This window comes from Balaenoptera borealis, assembly GCF_965194805.1.
Source record: "Balaenoptera borealis genome assembly, chromosome: 6".
Lineage (NCBI taxonomy): Eukaryota > Metazoa > Chordata > Mammalia > Artiodactyla > Balaenopteridae > Balaenoptera > Balaenoptera borealis.
The window spans coordinates 72,954,512-72,971,874 of record NC_138863.1 but is presented as its reverse complement, the minus strand read 5'-3'; the positions used below and the strand labels follow the sequence as shown (position 1 = coordinate 72,971,874).

Genomic DNA, 17,363 nt, shown 5'->3' with positions numbered 1-17,363 from the left:
CTGAAGTGGAATTCTAGAAGTTGGAGCAACCAACTTTTCTGCTGACTATTACTAGTACCACACAATTAAGATCAGAACACTTCTCATCATCGTCCTTCCTGGTATAGCAGTCCCCCCTTATCTGTGGTGGATACATTTCAAGATCCCCAGTGGACGCCTGGAACCAAGGATAGTACTGATGCTGAAAACTCGGCCTCTGTGCACCAGCGCCAAATCAAATCTCAGAGACAGAGTTTTGGGTGAAGTAGAAAAGAATAGCTTTATTGCTTTGCCAGGCAAAGGGGGACACAGTGGGCTCGTGCCTCTCAAAACTGTGTAAGAATTCAGTGAGGAGTTTTATAGCAGTGGTTCAAGGGGGGGGGGTTGCTGATAAGGATCAGGGTGTATGCAGGGCCTGCATTCCTTTAATCTGGCCTCAGGTGGGCTCCTGATGAGCTTCTCAAGGTTATCAAACTGTGATCTTCTCTGGAATAAAGAATGCTAGCATCTTCCATTTGTTGGGGGTTTAAATCTGTAAAGAGCTCAGAGATATTGTTATGTGTATCCCTTGAGGCGGAACCAGGACACTGCCCAAAGGCTGTGCTGTTGTTTCTTGGCTGTTCCTCCCTTGTCTGCATTCCCTCCACTCCCTGATTAGCAACTGTTTGAAAGGCTTCCCTGCCTAGGAGCCCCACAGTGTCCTGCTGGGTTTCAGTACTGAACCTTCCATGTACTGTTATTTTCCTATACACACATACCTATGATAAAGTTTAATTTATAAATTGGGCACAGCAAGAGATTAACAGCAACAATAATAAAATAGAACAATTATATCAATATATTGTAATATAAATTATGTGAATGTGGTCTGTCTCAAAATATCTTATTGTACTATACTCATCCTTCTTACGATGATGTGAGATGATAAAGTACCTATGTGATGAAATGAAGTGAGGTAAATGACGTAGGCGCTGTGACATAGCATTAGGCTGCTAATGACCTGCTGAGCACACATCAGGAGGAAGATCATCTGCTTCTGGTGATCCTGGATCATCGAGCAGTGACACTGTCAATGGTTGGAGATCCTGTGTGGAACAGAGCAGGACATCGTGAGATTTCATCACATCACTCTATGAATTGTTTATTTCTGGAATTTTCCATTTAATATTTTCAGACCATGGTTGACTGCAGGTAACTGAAACCACAGATGGGGGGATGACTGTATTCTTAGCATCAATAACATAAGTTTATTTTGTGCCAACCACATGCCATGAGATCTGAATAACAGATTCCACTCTCCTAATCCCCATCCCACCCTCTTCCAACCACACGCAAAGATAAAAATGCTGATGTTGCAAGTTAGCCTGTGTTAAAATTCATCCAGGGGCTGAAGAGACCCAGAATCCAGAGTCACGATTCTTGTCCTAACTGTTCTGCATCTTAAAATCCATGACTTTGTATTTCTCACACTTACATGCAGACACAGATTTCAAATAGCATATACCCCAAGCAAAGCGAAGAAAATGAAGGGTCTGTTTTTTTAAATCTCTGTTTTGTTGTGGTCATCTAAGAAAAAAGGAATTGTTTTATCATTACCTACCCTGAAAAGGTATTTTATTCAGAAATCAGATTATTGGGTGATATAACACACTAAATTTATTAATGATATACTACAAAAATTTTAGTTTATACATGCGTGTCTTATTTTTTTAATCTCCAACCAAAGTTGTTAAAGAGCAGATGATTTTTGGAAAGCAGGTATTCTCTCACAACTTCTCTTCAGGCACAGTTGACATCAAAATTCTACAAGACCTGTCAGTGTCTTCAGATTTTCATCAATTTTTCAATTTCAAAAGCACATCAATCACCACATACGCCCACAGCACAATATCCAAGAGAGAACAGAGCACATGTGCCTCCTTTCCAAGCCTGCCCACACCCCAACCCACACAAACACACATCTTTTACTGAAGGCAGATTACTGCAGTTTCTTTCATACCCACAAGGAAGGGACAGCCCAAAGCAGGGGCATCTGTGGAAACCTTTCAAAGAAGACACTTTGCTTATAGTTTCATCAGTTTGTCATGTTTCATAAAAGGATTACCATAAGATATGTTTAGAAAAGTCATTTTTTATGGTTAAAATGGAATTAACTAATAGGATTAAGAGAATTGTAAAAAACCATTCATAAAATAAGATTATTCACAGTTGTGTTCCTATTACTTTATTTTTTTAATTTTTATTTTATATTGGAGCATGGTTGATTAACAATGTTGTGATAGTTTCAGGTGTATTGAAAGTGATTCAGTTATACATATACGTCTATCTATTCTTTTCCCATTTAGGTTATTACAGAATATTGAGCAGCGTTCCCTGTGCTTTACAGTAGGTCCTTGTTAGTTATCTATTTTAAATGTAGCAGTGTGTATCTGCTAATCCAAAATTTCCAATTTATCCCTTCCCCTAACTTTCCCCCTTGGTAACTGTAAGTTTGTTTTCTATGTCTGTGAATCTGCTTCTGTTTTGTAAATAAGTTCATTTGTATCATTTTTTTAGATTCCACATATAAGCAATATCATATGATATTTGTCTTTCTCTGTCTGCCTTACTTCACTTAGTATGATAATCTCTAGGTCCACCCATGTTGCTGCAAATGGCATTATTTCATTCTTTTTAATGGCTGAGTAATATTCCATTGTATATATATATAATACCACATCTTCTTTATCCATTCATCTGTCGATAGACATTTAGGTTGCTTCCATGTCTTGGCTATTGTAAATAGTGCTGCAATGAACACTGGGGTGCATGTATCCGTTCAAACCATGTTTTCTCCAAATATATGCCCAGGAGTGGGATTGCTGGATCATATGGTAGCTCTATTTTTAGTTTTTTAAGGAACCTCCATACTGTTCTCCATAGTGGCTGTACAGATTTACATTCCACCAACAAGGTAGGAGGGTTCCCTTTTCTGCACACCCTCTCCAGCATTTACTATTTGTAGGTTTTTTGATGATGGCGATTCTGACTGGTGTGAGGCGGTACCTCATTGTAGTTTTGATTTGCATTTCTCTAATTATTAGGGATGTTGAGCATCTTTTCATGTGCCTCTTAGCCATCTGTATGTCTTCTTTGGAGAAACGTCTATTTAGGTCTTCTGCCCATTTTTTTTTTCCTTAAGCACAAAGATGTAATTTTATTCTTGCAATAATATGAATACTGTTCAACATGTAGGGTTTTTTCCTCCCTTTTTAACTTGAATTTCATTCTGAACATCTAATATTGACAAGCATCAAGCTATTTTAATCAGGTTACTTTTTTTTTTTTTTTTTTTTTTTACAAATTTTTTTTAAACTTATTTACTATTTATTTATTATTTATTTTTGGCTGTGTTGGGTCCTCATTTCTGTGCGAGGGCCTTCCCCAGCCGCGGCAAGTGGGGGCCACCCCCCATCGCGGTGCGTGGGCCTCTCACTATCGTGGCCTCTCCTGTTGCGGAGCACAGGCTCCAGACGCACAGGCTCAGCAGTTGTGGCTCACGGGCCTAGCCGCTCCGCTGCATGTGGGATCCTCCCAAACCAGGGCTCAAACCCGTGTCCCCTGCATTGGTAGGCAGATTCCCAACCACTGCGCCACCAGGGAAGCCAATCAGGTTACTTTTTACGTTTATAAAAGTGGTACAAATGTCTCTGAATACTGCTCCAGAGATACTGACCCACACTTAGCACTTATCTAATATCAGTCTCTTAAAAGTTCCAAAGATCTTAATAACATGTCTGCTCAGTACAACAAGGCAAACAACTACCCGACTCCTCTTTAGGTTCATATCACATAACGAGGCAAGACAGATGGAATAACATTCCTGGCGCTCTAGGGAAAGCACAATACAGGAACAGGGTAAGAGGGTTTCTGGGTCCCTGCCACTGTTTCACATGCCTCTTTCATCTTCTGTCTTCCTTCCCAGGCACGACAGGGCTCCTTTGATGGAAGCCAAGATGGCTGCCATCCCTTCTGCCCATTTTTTGATTGAGTTGTTTTTTGGATATTGAGCTGCCTGAGCTGTTTGTAAATTTTTGAGATTAATCCCTTGTGCGTCTCATCATTTGCAAATATTTTCTCCCATATTGTGGTTGTCTTTTCATTTTGTTTACGGTTTCCTTTGCTGTACAAAAGCTTTTGAGTTTAATTAGGTCCCATTAGTTTATTTTTGTTTTTATTTCCATTACTCTAGGAGATGGCTTGGAAAAGATTTTGCTGCTATTTATGTCAAAGAATGTTTGGCCTAAGTTTTCCTCTAAAAGTTTTATAGTACCCAGTCTTACATTTAGGTCTTTAATCCATTTTGAGTTTATTTTTATGTATGGTGTTAAAGAATGTTCTAATTTCATTTTTTTACATGTAGCTTTTCAGTTTTCCCAGCACCATTTATTGAAGAGACTCTTTCCTCCATTGTATATTCTTGCTTCCTCTGTCATAGATTAATTGACCATAGGTGTGTGGGCTTATTTCTGGGCTTTCTATCCTGTTCCATTGATCTACATTTCAGTTTTTGTGCCAGTACCATACTATTTTGATGACTGTAGCTTTGTAGTATAGTCTGAAGTCAGGGATCCTGATTCCTCCAGCTCCATTTTTCTTTCTCAAGATTGATTTGACTATTCGGGGCCTTTTGTGTCTCCATACTCTATTACTTTATTTGAATAATAAAGAATTATCTCTTACCCAAGATGACCACAAAGTTGATATTCACTTAATCTAAACGTGTAAGTACTTAGAAACAGATATTATAGAATGGCTTTGAGAAAAGTAATTTTCCATTGAGAAACCATATGGGTTAATTGTCTTTGAAGAAACACAATTTTAAAAGTAGCATAAAACAGAGAAATTTGATTGCCTTTAAACAAGTACTTCTTGAGGACCTACAGGTTGGTTCAAATCTAGGATACAATGAAATTTCATTCATCAACCCACAGAGCATTATGAATGGGGAGAGTGGGATGATTGAAGGAACATCTCATGGACTGATGGGATCACGGAAGGCTGGGGGTCAACCAAAGCAGGGGGCTGTAGAGAGAAAGGAAAGTGAAAGCTCAGAGGCAAGGAAGACAGGGTAAGCAACAGGCAGTTAGAAACTGAAAGCCACTGTGATCACAGCTGAGACCTCAGGCATCAAGTCTTCCTGGGAAGACATCTTCCAAGCCCCCTAACCTTTTACTAACATTTTAGAGGTAGCTGGCAGAAGCATTTTTAAAAGTGAGAGGTAATAAGCAAGACGAAGACATTTTTGTTCCAAGTCAAATGAAAAGGAAAAGAAGGTATAAAAATGCCTGAAACCCAAATACATTTCGTTCGACACAGTGAGCCAGCCTATAGGTCCCACAAATACCTGAATGTAGAACTAAATGGAACTTGGACCAGAAGAACACAGTTTTGTTCTGAGCCTTTCACCATGTTAAACATGAAAGCTCCCCACGACTCGTATTCTCTCCTCCCAAAATGAAAGTGTGGGTTTCTCCTTTGGCATTTCATTTTCTATAGAGACACAAGTTTTGTTTTCAGGATCTAATACAGTTCTTTAAAAGCAGAATGTCAGCGAAAGTGACACCAACCTCAACATGGCACAGAGAGAGACAACCAGACTTCACGTGCCTCTTGACATGATTCAGGAGGAAGTGCATGATAACCCTCGTGAAGTATACTTGCCAAAATAATAATAATAATAATAAACCTGTATCAGATCAAGCCTCTAGATCTAAACACCAATTTGCAGGAAAACATGTTAAACAGCAAAATGCAAATCCAACAAAATCCAGAATGTGGCACGTTCTGCAGGACTACAGACCCAGCTTCTTCAACAAATAAGTGCAAGAAAAAAGTCAAGGGAGGGGAACCTGTAGATTTAAAAAGGACTTAACTGACACACATCAACCAAATGCAATGTGTGTAGTGGTTTGAGCAAACCATCTATAGGAAAAAATTTACGAGAGAATCAGGCAGATTTGAACACTGACTAAATATCTGATGAAATTAAAGAATGACTATTGATTTTGTTTAGGAGACCTAATAGTAATATTTTAAAATAATAGAAATCATTATGTTGAAATTATATAACACCAGGGATTTTTGCATCTAAATAGTCCAAGGGGCAGGGGAATTTGTGTGTGTGTGTGGGAGGGTGGGCATGGGGGGAGGTTACAGTTGAAATAAGATTGGCCATATGTTGATGATTGCTGAAGCTGGGTAATGGGTGCCTGGTCATTTGTTGTGCTAGTCTCTCTTTTTCTATATATGTTTGAAAATATCAGTTATAAAAAGGTTTTATTTAATGACTAAAAATAATTTTCTCTAGAGGAGACTTTTGACATATACATCAATAATGTATATGTATTTTCTAATTTACACAAGAAAATTATCAAAGTGTTGCTTGCTATACTCATAACAGCATGTAAAAGTTTCTAAAAAGCAATAAGAAAAATGACCAAAATATCAACAAACCAATAGAAGAATCAGCATAATTTATGAATAAACAAGTCACAACATAGAAAATACCAGTCAGTCTTAAACATTAAAAGATGTTCAGCCTCACTCATACTAAGAGAAATGCAGATTAAAAAAAATCAAATACTATATTTCACCTCTCAACCTGACAGAGATCAAAAGTGGGCCTATTGGCAAGACCGTGGGAGAAAAGGCACTCATATATTTCTGGTGGGAATTGCCCTCCAACTTTTATGGAAGGCAATTTGGCAATATCAATATTACAAATGCATGTACCTTTTGATACAGCAAGCTACTTCCAGGAATTTATCTTACAGATAAACTGGCAAACACAGGCAAAGTTGCATTTGTACAAGATTATTCACTGTAACATTATTTGGAATAATAATGGTTAGAAGCAACTTAAATCTTCATCAGAAAGGTACCAGTTAAATAAATTCTGATTCATCCAAAAAGTGGAAGGCTATAAAAGTCACTAAATAATAGCAGAGATTTTATGTCTAATTAGGGAACTATCTTCAAGATATACTGCAAGTGAAAAATGTTAGGTACACAGTATATGTACATATTGCCATATGTGTTATAGAAAGAAATATATATATATTTATATATATATAATTTTTTCTAAATGTATAAAATGCCTTAGGAAAACTGATAACCTTGGTTGCTCTCAGAGACCTGGGGGAGGGACAGGGATAGGGGACGAAGGGCATATAGATTCACTATATACCCTTTTGTATCTTTTGAGTTTTGAATTGTAGGGATGTGTTACTTGTTCAATAAGTAAAAGTGTAAAAGTCTTTGGAGATGTTAAGTTAGATGACTAATTTGTAGGAGACCTAAGACAGGACTTTGTCAATAAAGAGACACACAATAAATATTTACTTGAATGGGTGGTTTTTTTCTGAACAGTAGGATGGGACTTACAGAGCAGAGGGGGCCATCACATGACTGAAGGGTCTCAGAATTCATGTGAAGGGATTCCCAGGCTCAGAAATCCATTCCCGGGCTTCCCTGGTGGTGCAGTGGTTGAGAATCTGCCTGCCAATGCAGGGGACACGGGTTCGAGCCCTGGTCTGGGAGGATCCCACATGCCGCGGAACAGCTGGGCCCGTGAGCCACAATTACTGAGCCTGCGTGTCTGGAGCCTGTGCTCTGCAACAAGAGAGGCCGCAATAGTGAGAGGCCTGCACACCGCGATGAAGAGTGGCCCCCGCTTGCCGCAACTGGAGAAGGCCCTTGCACAGAAATGAAGACCCAACACAGCCATAAAAATAAATAAATTAATTAATTAATTAAAAAAAAAAAAAGAAATCCACTCCCTACCCTGTGTGGCATGAAGAGAAGGCCCCCATAGGCAAGTATGTCTCAGCCCTTTAAGCCAAAGGACCAAGTGAACATTTTCTCCATAAACTCACCCCCATTCCCCACTTCCCACCTAGAGCACATTTAATGAGGAAACAGCAGGAAAATACTAAATGAAATCAAAAGAGAAAACAAAGCACTAAAACTAATCCAGACTAAAGAAAAAAATTACAGCAATGTCTATGAATTTCCAGCTCTAGTTTTCCCTCTAACAGGAAAGGCAGGGAGGGCCTTGGGCAGGAGGGGAGGGATGCCATCAGCAGAGCAGATACAGTCAAACACTGGCCCACAAAAGCCTGGTGGCTGGCAACCCCACAAGGCATCTCTTTCCCATGGCCAGTCTGGCCACAGTTAGAACTTCTTTCAGAATCTTTGGTACCTGGAAATCTCTAACACATGGAAGGACCACTTATCCCTGTGATGTATAATCTATTACTAGCATCTGCTGCTCAGAGAGTAATGCTGCTCTTGGGCTGTTTGCTTACCCCAGTGTGTGATACAGATTCCCAGTAGGACTTTTCAGATGCTTGATGGTCATGTCAAGCACCTGGACAATAATAAAGATTAGGCCACCAGTGGATCAGTAGCAGCTTCCAATCATTTCTCTGCCATTTAATAATATTTAACAACTAATTTGCCTCTCTTTATCTCTTTTTATGGCCTTTTCCCACCTATAAAATGGGCTAACTACATTTTTACCTTTTTGGAGTTAGGGAAGTTTGGGGGTTGCAGAAATAGGTGTTTTCACTTATCTACTCAAGTGTGCTTCTATAAACAAGTCACTATTTTTTTTTAAATTATTCCGTATTTCCGCAGGTTTTTTTTTTTTTAACTTTGGGTTTATTTATTTATTTTTTTATTTATTTATGGCTGTGTTGGGTCTTCGTTTCTGTGCGTGGGCTTTCTCTAGTTGCATCAAGTGGAGGCCACTCTTCATCGCGGTGCGCAGGCCTCTCACTATCGCGGCCTCTCTTGTTGCGGAACACAAGCTCCAGACGCGCAGGCTCAGCGATTGTGGCTCACGGGCCCAGTTGCTCCGCGGCATGTGGGATCCTCCCAGACCAGGGCTCGAACCCGTATCCCCTGCACTGACAGGCAGACTCTCAACCACTGCGCCACCAGGGAAGCCCCAACAAGTCACTATTATCGTCTTCTAATGAAGACTATCTGCCTCTTTGCTCTAACACTACCACTAAAACTTCAAGGCCCAAGGCAAGAGAAAGTATACTCTTCACTGTTTACCTCATTATCAAGGTCGACTCACTTCAGATCTATGCCTCTATACCATCCTGCACACAGAGCCAAGACTTGTTTTGTTGCTGGGGAAATCCCCCATCTGCAAAGGTGTGTGTCTGTGTGACAATTCAGAAGAAAGATCCCTACATACATCTCAATTATTCATGGATTCTTTGTTTCGGATTTGACAAGCAGAGAGAGAAAACAGAGCAAGTTTACCGCTAAAGAATACCAGGAATTAAAAATGTGCCTGGAGGAGAGGAAAAGCCCAGTGTTTTGGAGAGAGAGGGGAGAGGAAGGCATGCTACTTCTTAAAAACAGACAAAGGGGGGCTTCCCTGGTGGCGCAGTGGTTGAGAGTCTGCCTGCCAATGCAGGGGACACGGGTTCGAGCCCTGGTCTGGGAGGATCCCACATGCCGCGGAGCAACTAGGCCCGTGAGCCACAACTACTGAGCCTGCGTGTCTGGAGCCTGTGCTCCGCAACAAGAGAGGCCGCGATAGTGGGAGGCCCGTGTACCGCGATGAAGAGTGGCCCCCGCTTGCCACAACAAGAGAAAGCCCTAGCACAGAAACGAAGACCCAACGCAGCCATAAATAAATAAAAATTAAAAAAAAAAAAAAAAAAAAACAGACAAAGGAAGCTGGTGAGCCCAGGCAGGCACTGGAAGCCCAGAGACATCTTTCAAAACAGGGGACAGGGCCTCTTGCAGGGGGCTTCCCTCTAAAACACCCTCTCACGTGAAAGTCACCAGCCTCCTGGTTAGCTTTCTTGCTGATCATGCCTGGGGATTAGATGCAGTATGTAAGTAATATTAAAAGAAGAAGAAGTAAAATACAAACATGAGATAGACTACAAAGCTGCAAGTGCTTGAAGAAGATAAAATAATGGCTCCCCACACACAAATTAAAAGAAGAAAGTACTATACGACGAAGGTGTTGTATAATCTTAAAATATTATTAATGTCTTTAGTGTTATATTGTCCTTTCATTTCAAAAAGACAGAAAGCTCTCTGGCAACCTCAGCATCCTGAGAAGCCATTTTACTAGGCTTTTAGCATTACGAAGCATAATCCCAAATACTTTGGTCCTGGCATGAACTACTCTCTCCCTGCAGTTAACTAGACTAATGCCTCTCTTAAAATGAGGTTTACAAGCCCATTTAAAGGGTAATAACATATTGCTTTCCTTGGATGAGACTTTCATCCTAATGGAGGCTCTAGTATATCCCCAAAGTAAATAATCCGACTCACCTCGCTGCGTGCAAAACAGGGCTGGACTTTCAGTGACTAATATAAGACAGAGCAAGGAAGCCCCACCCCCTGAGAGGGCTACCCCATGGGGTACACATGCACCAAGGGAGTCAGGATTGGGACTCTGGGCCTCCTATTCCTGTGGAAGCAGATGGTGGCAGAGTGGGGAGGAACATGCTAGAAGGGGCCACCCAGGAGGAAAACCATGGTGGCCTCATTTTTCCTTCTCCCCCTCCTCTATGGATGTTTCTACAGTAAAACAGTTGTTTGTCTCATTAGAGGTCATGCTGTCTTTTATATATCCTCATTTATAGTCATGTTATTAACTTATACATATTTTCCATGGTGGGGTAAAAGGAACAACAAAAGTTAGCCTACTACCTATTACTCCATGAGGCTCATGTTCAATGTGTAGGGTTGGGAGGAGAATCAAGGATGCCCTGTGGATTCTAATCAATTCTTCTGTTTCCTTGGTTATTTCTCTTTCACCACCACCTCTTGAACACCATCACTCCCGTCACCTTAGATCAGAGTTTTCCTACTTGGGCTTCAAGAGCACGACCTCTAAGAGTTGTTATTCAGAGCTGTGCGAACAAAGGTTTCATAATGAAAACAACTCTGAAAATGTTGCCTACTAACTCCCCCTATGGAGGTTCACAACATGTGTCTACTCTTCAAGGCTTTGCATATGAATGAGGTGGAAAGGAAAGTTATTTGATATGACATCATGGTTCAGTAAAGCAGCATGTGCTCAGAAGAAGTCTTCCTTGCTTGGGCATGCATTATGTTCTAGCCCCATCACTTGGGCTGTCCTCAGTACAGACTCTCCTAAGAGGTGGTTGCCCTTTGATGTCCTCCTTGCCATCTGCAACCTGTAGAAGCAGAGGGTAATCAGTGAGATCTGGGCAACAGTCACATGTCTAGCTTTTATGCTACAGCCATTCTAAACAGTAGCCACAAGCCACATGTAGCTATTTATATTTAAATTATTTTAATTAAAATTAAAAATTCAGCTCCTCAGTTGCATCAGCCACATTTCATGTGCTCACATCACATGTGGCTTGTGGCTACCCTTTTGGTCAGAACAGATACAGAAATTTCTACTGAACCTTGCTGCTCTAACCCTTGTCAATCATCAAAGCAATCCTCTTAGTCTTCTTCTCACCTCACCTTCTACATCCCCCATGAGACTGTGAGATTCTCTGAAAACAAGGAAGGGGTTGTGTTACCTCTGAAACCCGGCTCCTAGTCCAGGGCACTGCAGGGAAGGCCACTCACAAAATATTTGCCTATGACATGGATGATCCCTTCTCTTTGCTCCCATAACATGTACCTACCTTGGTCAATGCTATAGCATACTTTTCCCCCCCCAAAAAATTGTATTGGTTTTTACTGATTTTAAAAACAATACAGAAAAACTGAGAAAAGATAGTAAAAATCAACAGGTAATAGTCTCACCTACAGACAACCACTCAACATTTTGGAGTATTCTCTTTCATTGATTTAACAAATAGATATTTTTATTTACTGAGGCATAATTTGCATGCAGTAAAATTCACCATCGTCGTGTGATGTATGTATGATGCATGATGAATGTAACCACCACTACAATCAAGATACAGAACATTTCTATCAACCCCCAAAAGTCCCCTCCTGCTTCTTTATGATGAAACCTCTCTCCTCACCCCCTCCTCTGGCAGTCACTGGTCTGATTTCTGTTCTGTAATTTTGACTTTTCAAGAATGTCATACAAATAGACTTGAATAAGTGGCTTTTTTAGTCTCCTTTCATTTAGCACAATGCTTCTGAGATTCACCCATGTTGTTGCAAATATCTGTTCATTTCTTTTTATTGCTGAGTAGTATTCTATTCTATGGATATACCACCGTTTATGCATTTTACAGTTTTCTAACTCTGGGCAATTATAGAATAGAGCTGTTATAAACATTTGCACACAGGTTTTTGTTTTTTTTTTTTAAACTTTGGGTTTATTTATTTATTTTTGGCTGTGTTGGGTCGTCGTTTCTGTGTGAGGGCTTTCTCCAGTTGTGGCAAGTGGGGGCCACTCTTCATTGCGGTGCGCGGGCCTCTCATTATCGTGGCCTCTCTTGTTGCGGAGCACAGGCTCCAGACGCGCAGGCTCAGTAATTGTGGCTCACGGGCCTAGTCGCTCCACGGCATGTGGGATCCTCCCAGACCAGGGCTCAAACCTGTGTCCCCTGCATTGGCAGGCAGATTCTCAACCACTGCGCCACCAGGGAAGCCCTGCACACAGGTTTTTATATGTACATATGTTTTCATTTCTCTTAGGAAGCTTCCTAGGAATTAGATTGTTAGTCATGTAGTAAGTATATGTTTAACTTCATACGAAATACCAGACTTCCAAAGTGACTTTACCAATTTGCATTCCCATCAGCCATGTATGAGAGTTCTAGTTGCTCTGCATCTTCACCAGCATGTTGTATTTTCCAATTTTTTTAGTTGAGCCATTCTAATATTAATACATATGTGGTGTAGCTCATTGTGGTTTAATTTGCATTTCCCTAATAGTTAATGATGTTGAGCAACTTTTTATGTGCTTACACGTTGTCAATATCTCTATTTGTGGAGTTTCTGTTTAAATCTTTTTCCCATTTTTAAATTGGGTTGTTCTCTTTTTATTGAGTTGTAAGAGTTCTTTATATATTCTAGATGCCAGTACTTGTCAGAAATATGTTCTACCAATATTTTCTCCCAGTTTGGGGCTGGTCTTCATTTCCTTAACAACGTCTTTTGAAGAGTGGAAGTTTTTAATTGTGTTGAAGAACAAAGAGACATTTCTAAGCACCTGCCTTTTGCTGAACTTTGATAGCACTGGAGATACAATAATGCCTAAGCTTACATTTGTACTTTTTCTCTTTAACAAAGCAGGCATCTCTTGGTTTATAGCCTGCTTTTTCACTGTCTTATCATGAATATTTTTCACATCATTAAATATTATTCAAAAACACAATTTGTAACGTGTACATAGTACTCTCATGGCTATATCTTAATTTATTTAACTATCCCTCTCTATTTGGGGGTGTTTATGTGGATTCCAATCAATACTGAAAAGAAAATAAAAGAGAGAGAGAAATATATGATTACCATCCCTTGCAGAAATCTCTGTGCACATCCCCAATTTTACTTTCTTAGTATAGATGCTTAAAATTGCAAAGACTAAGACAAAGGCATCACACTTTGTTTTATAATTGCCTCCTCAGAAAAACAACTGATGTCTTGAAGCAAAGATCTTGTCTTGCCCTCGTTGTCATGCGAGTGTATGACAAAACCTGTCACATTGTAGGTGCACCATACAAACTCGATGGACAAATAGTTGGAGAGAAAAAGAATTCCACTGAGCTTGATCCTTTCCCCTTCCTCCTGTGAAAGAAAGAGTCCCCTTAGCTGGCTACCTTGACTTCTCTTGATGAAGGGAATAAGAAGAAAGTTTTCTTCTAAGAGGAAACTTGCCCCCAAAATGTAGGTTCCCAGAAAAGCTAGATGACAAGCCCTGTTGCTGCTCAGCAAAGCCCTTAAGGGACCCCGCCCCCAGCCCATATAAAGCCAGGGTGCAGTGGGGCAGCTGCACTCAGCCTCCAGAGCGCCGGCACTGGCCCTGGCCCTGGCACGCGCTATGGCAAGTGAAATGCAAGTCCAGCTCTCCGCGTTGAAAGGGGGGCATCCTCCTGCAGGTAGGCTGCCCACCTGCCCTCTGTCCTGCAGACAGCAAGACCCCTTGGCTGCTGCTGCCCCTCCTTTCACGCAGCGCCTTCCACAGAGGTGCCCCAGCAGAGCAGAGGCTCTCAACCTCCCCTTGTTCCTTTAACTTCCTCCAACCTGAGTCCCTCCTATCTTTGATCCTTTTAGGCTTCTGTGTAAAAATCACCTGGGGATTTGTCAGGCCCTGTTGAATTAAAACCTAATTCTATATGGGAGTATAAGGGATTGGGCACTGGTGGAAAGGAGCAGGTGGTGAGCTTGGACCTTCCCTCCCTGGCTGTAGGTTAGCAGTGACCCATTCACACCTGGAAGGTAATTTACTGCCATGGAAACATTCCTCCCTGGAGGTCCCAGCTTTCGGACTCAGTCTCCCGAAGGTGCCTGTACATCATGCGACTTCACACCCAGCCAATCCGGCTTCCACACAGCAGAGAGGAACCCAATTTTTCTCTCCCTTCTCAGGCTTTGGGGTTGGGCAGTGTGATCAGTAATGTCTTTTGTCTGTCACCAAGCTGAGGAGCACTTTTTAATAAGGACACTAGCATGGGAGGGGCTGACTGGAAAAGTAGCTATCAAGGCATTTTGCAAAGCATCCACAGTTCTTTTCTTTTTGTAAAAAAGGTATGCTATTTATATCAACTCCCTGGAATATGGAAATTAGTTTTATTGTACTTAACCATATGTTCATATAGATTGGCTGAGGCATGCAGGCCTATTTTTAGCTGATTTGATGTTCTTTTAACTGCCTTTCTTCTTTTTTCCTTAAGAAATATCTCAACAACTTGACCTCTTTGTTCTTGCCTTTCTCCATTAACAAAATTTATTTATTGGTATCATTCTTTGGCTCCTCTAAGCCAAGGTTATTTCAGTCATCTTTGCTGCAGAGGATGATGGCAGGTATAAACTTCACAAAGCATCAAAAACTGACACAAGGTTCAGTGGCTTTCTGGTGAGCAGCCCAGCCAAAGTCAGAATTTTTACTACTAATTCTGAGTTTCCATTTCTCAGCACCCTGTCCCGGTCTCCTGTGGCAGACTCCTGACTTTTTATGTTTGTAATTGGATTTAGGAATATTTAACATTATCTATATTTAAAGTTAATGATGCTAATTAATGATCAAGAACCATCGATGCAAATTATTAGAAGTTTCTACACAAGGACAAAAGAAAACGCCATTCTCTTCCTGCCACTTCCACCCCAATCCTTCATAAAACAGTTCAGCTAACACTTTATTTGCTAAATGACGTTTATACACAAAGATCACAGAGATAAACTTAACCAAGTGAAAGTTTGAATGAAACCACCAGGAACTTTCTGTCTCCGCCACTAATGATTGCTAATTACTCTGTGTACATAGCACACCATGACGCCATCAAGCATGTCACAATGCCTCTGGCATGACAGTTAATTATTATGAACTGTGACACTACAGATAAGAGGTTTGGGATAATTAGAATGGAGATGAAGGAAGACTTTTGCCTCCCCACTGAGAACAAGGGAGCAAAGAAGCCTCATCCTTCAGATTGTCTCGCTATATATTTTAAGTCTGAACCAGATAGCTACTGTACAAAATTTTATTTATAGAACAAAAATAATTCATTGCCAGAATTCCATTAAATTTCACCTGATTTTTATAGGCAATAGACAGGTCCCTGAAAGTAGGACACAGACATGATGAAAGGTCTGTGAAAGGTCTGACATGGTCTTTGGAATCAGACAGTCCTGGATTTAAACCCTGCTTCCCTTCCACATCTCTGAGCCTCAGTTTTCTCACCTCTAAAGCAGGTGGTAATAAATAACATTGATATTGTAAGGTTGTTATGACTATGAGAGGAGATAACCTATGCAAGGTACCCAGCACATGAATGTTAATCCCTGTAAAATGCAGGCCTAGTAAAACACATAGCCATCAAAAGAAATGATTCTCCTCAATTGCAAGACCTCCTGATGTGTACGGGCTGCATTCGGCACTACTGCAGTCATCAGGGCAGAAGAAAATTGCAATGGGAAAGGTACATGTGCCTGCTCCATCATGGTTAAAAGTGAAACAACTCCAGAGTCAGCCAGCAGCTGTAACTCTTTCCCACCTACACAGGGGGTGCTTAGTGGTTTTTCTTTATGTATATTAATATAATATATTGTACCTCTGTGAATCCTGGTTATAAATCTATGCTGTAAAACAAGACTACATTAAACATGAGGCGGCCTGGGCTCTAGGAAGCTTAGCTTTTCTGCTAAGGATTTTCTGCTGTTTTGCTTTGCCTCGCTCTCAGTTTTATAAGAACTCCATTACCTGAACAGCGAAAAATGTGTGAGTAGAAGGTAATCCAAGGAAACCAAGTACATATGTGATGAACCAGAAAAAGCAGCAGTTCATGAGTTTTTGTGTATTCCTTGCACTTTAATTTGTTTTAAGGCAAATGAGTCAGAGCCATCAAAGGGGTCACCACTGAACCCCCAGAGAGAATCCATTTTCTGGCTCATTAAAGAGAGCCGGAAGTTTGGGGAGTGTATCCCCAAGGGTGAAACTAATGCAGAAAATGGGGAGGAAACCATAGCTGCAGAAGGGCTAGTATGGTTTTTTAAAAAGCAAACACCAGAAGCTTAATTCTCTCAACTCCAGTCTGCTCATGTCAACTTCTGGGAGTTGATCTGTGAGGTTCAACAGAGAGGTTGCGAGACCCACTACCCCACAGGTCACAGGGACAGGGGTTTGATGACAAGAACAGCTGCTATTCACTCAATCCTGTGTGACTGGCACTGCACAGAGCCTTCTAGACACAGCACCAGTACTGCAGACTGATGATGTACCCTCATCCTTGTTTCACAGAGGAGCAAACTGAAAGTCAGCAAGGTTGAGGGACGTGCCCAATGCCACATAGCTGGTGAGAAGGGGCAGAGACGTGACAGTAAAGTGGGGCCATGTCAAGCCCTCTCCCTCTGAAGCCCTCTCTCCTTGCTTTTCCTGATGAGAGTCTTTTGTCTTGACTGACGGTTTAGAATACGCCAAAAACTCAACGGTGAATGCAAAGTAAGCGTTTTGCAAACATCTAACCTTTTAATTAAATTCAAATGAGCGTTCTAGGTCACAAGGCAGAGTTTGCCCAAACCTTTGTGGTGGTCAGCTTTTTCACACACATTCTCCACTGATTAATGAAGGAAAGAAGCTCAATTTTTCTTTCAGGCTTATCTTTCTTTATCTTGACTACCCTCTACCAAACACTGTGCAAAATGCCTGGAAACTCTGAACTGGAAAATTAGTATATAGCATTCTAAACTCAAGGGTCAACTTT

At 40.9% G+C, this 17,363-nt stretch overlaps 1 protein-coding gene and 1 pseudogene across 2 annotated transcripts in view; one reads left to right on the top strand and one right to left on the bottom strand.

Annotated features, from left to right (window-relative positions):
* Window positions 1–17,363, bottom strand: part of LOC309630263 (heterogeneous nuclear ribonucleoprotein R pseudogene) — a 499,447-nt pseudogene that overhangs the window by 330,879 nt on the left and 151,205 nt on the right. The gene's annotated exons all lie outside the window — the stretch shown is intronic.
* Window positions 4,685–17,363, top strand: part of DAPL1 (death associated protein like 1) — a 40,147-nt gene continuing 27,468 nt past the window's right edge. The window contains exon 1 of the mRNA XM_082395383.1: window positions 4,685–14,042. Within this exon, the coding sequence (XP_082251509.1) occupies window positions 13,985–14,042 (58 nt within the window). The 5' untranslated portion in view covers window positions 4,685–13,984. The remainder of the gene's footprint in view (window positions 14,043–17,363) is intronic.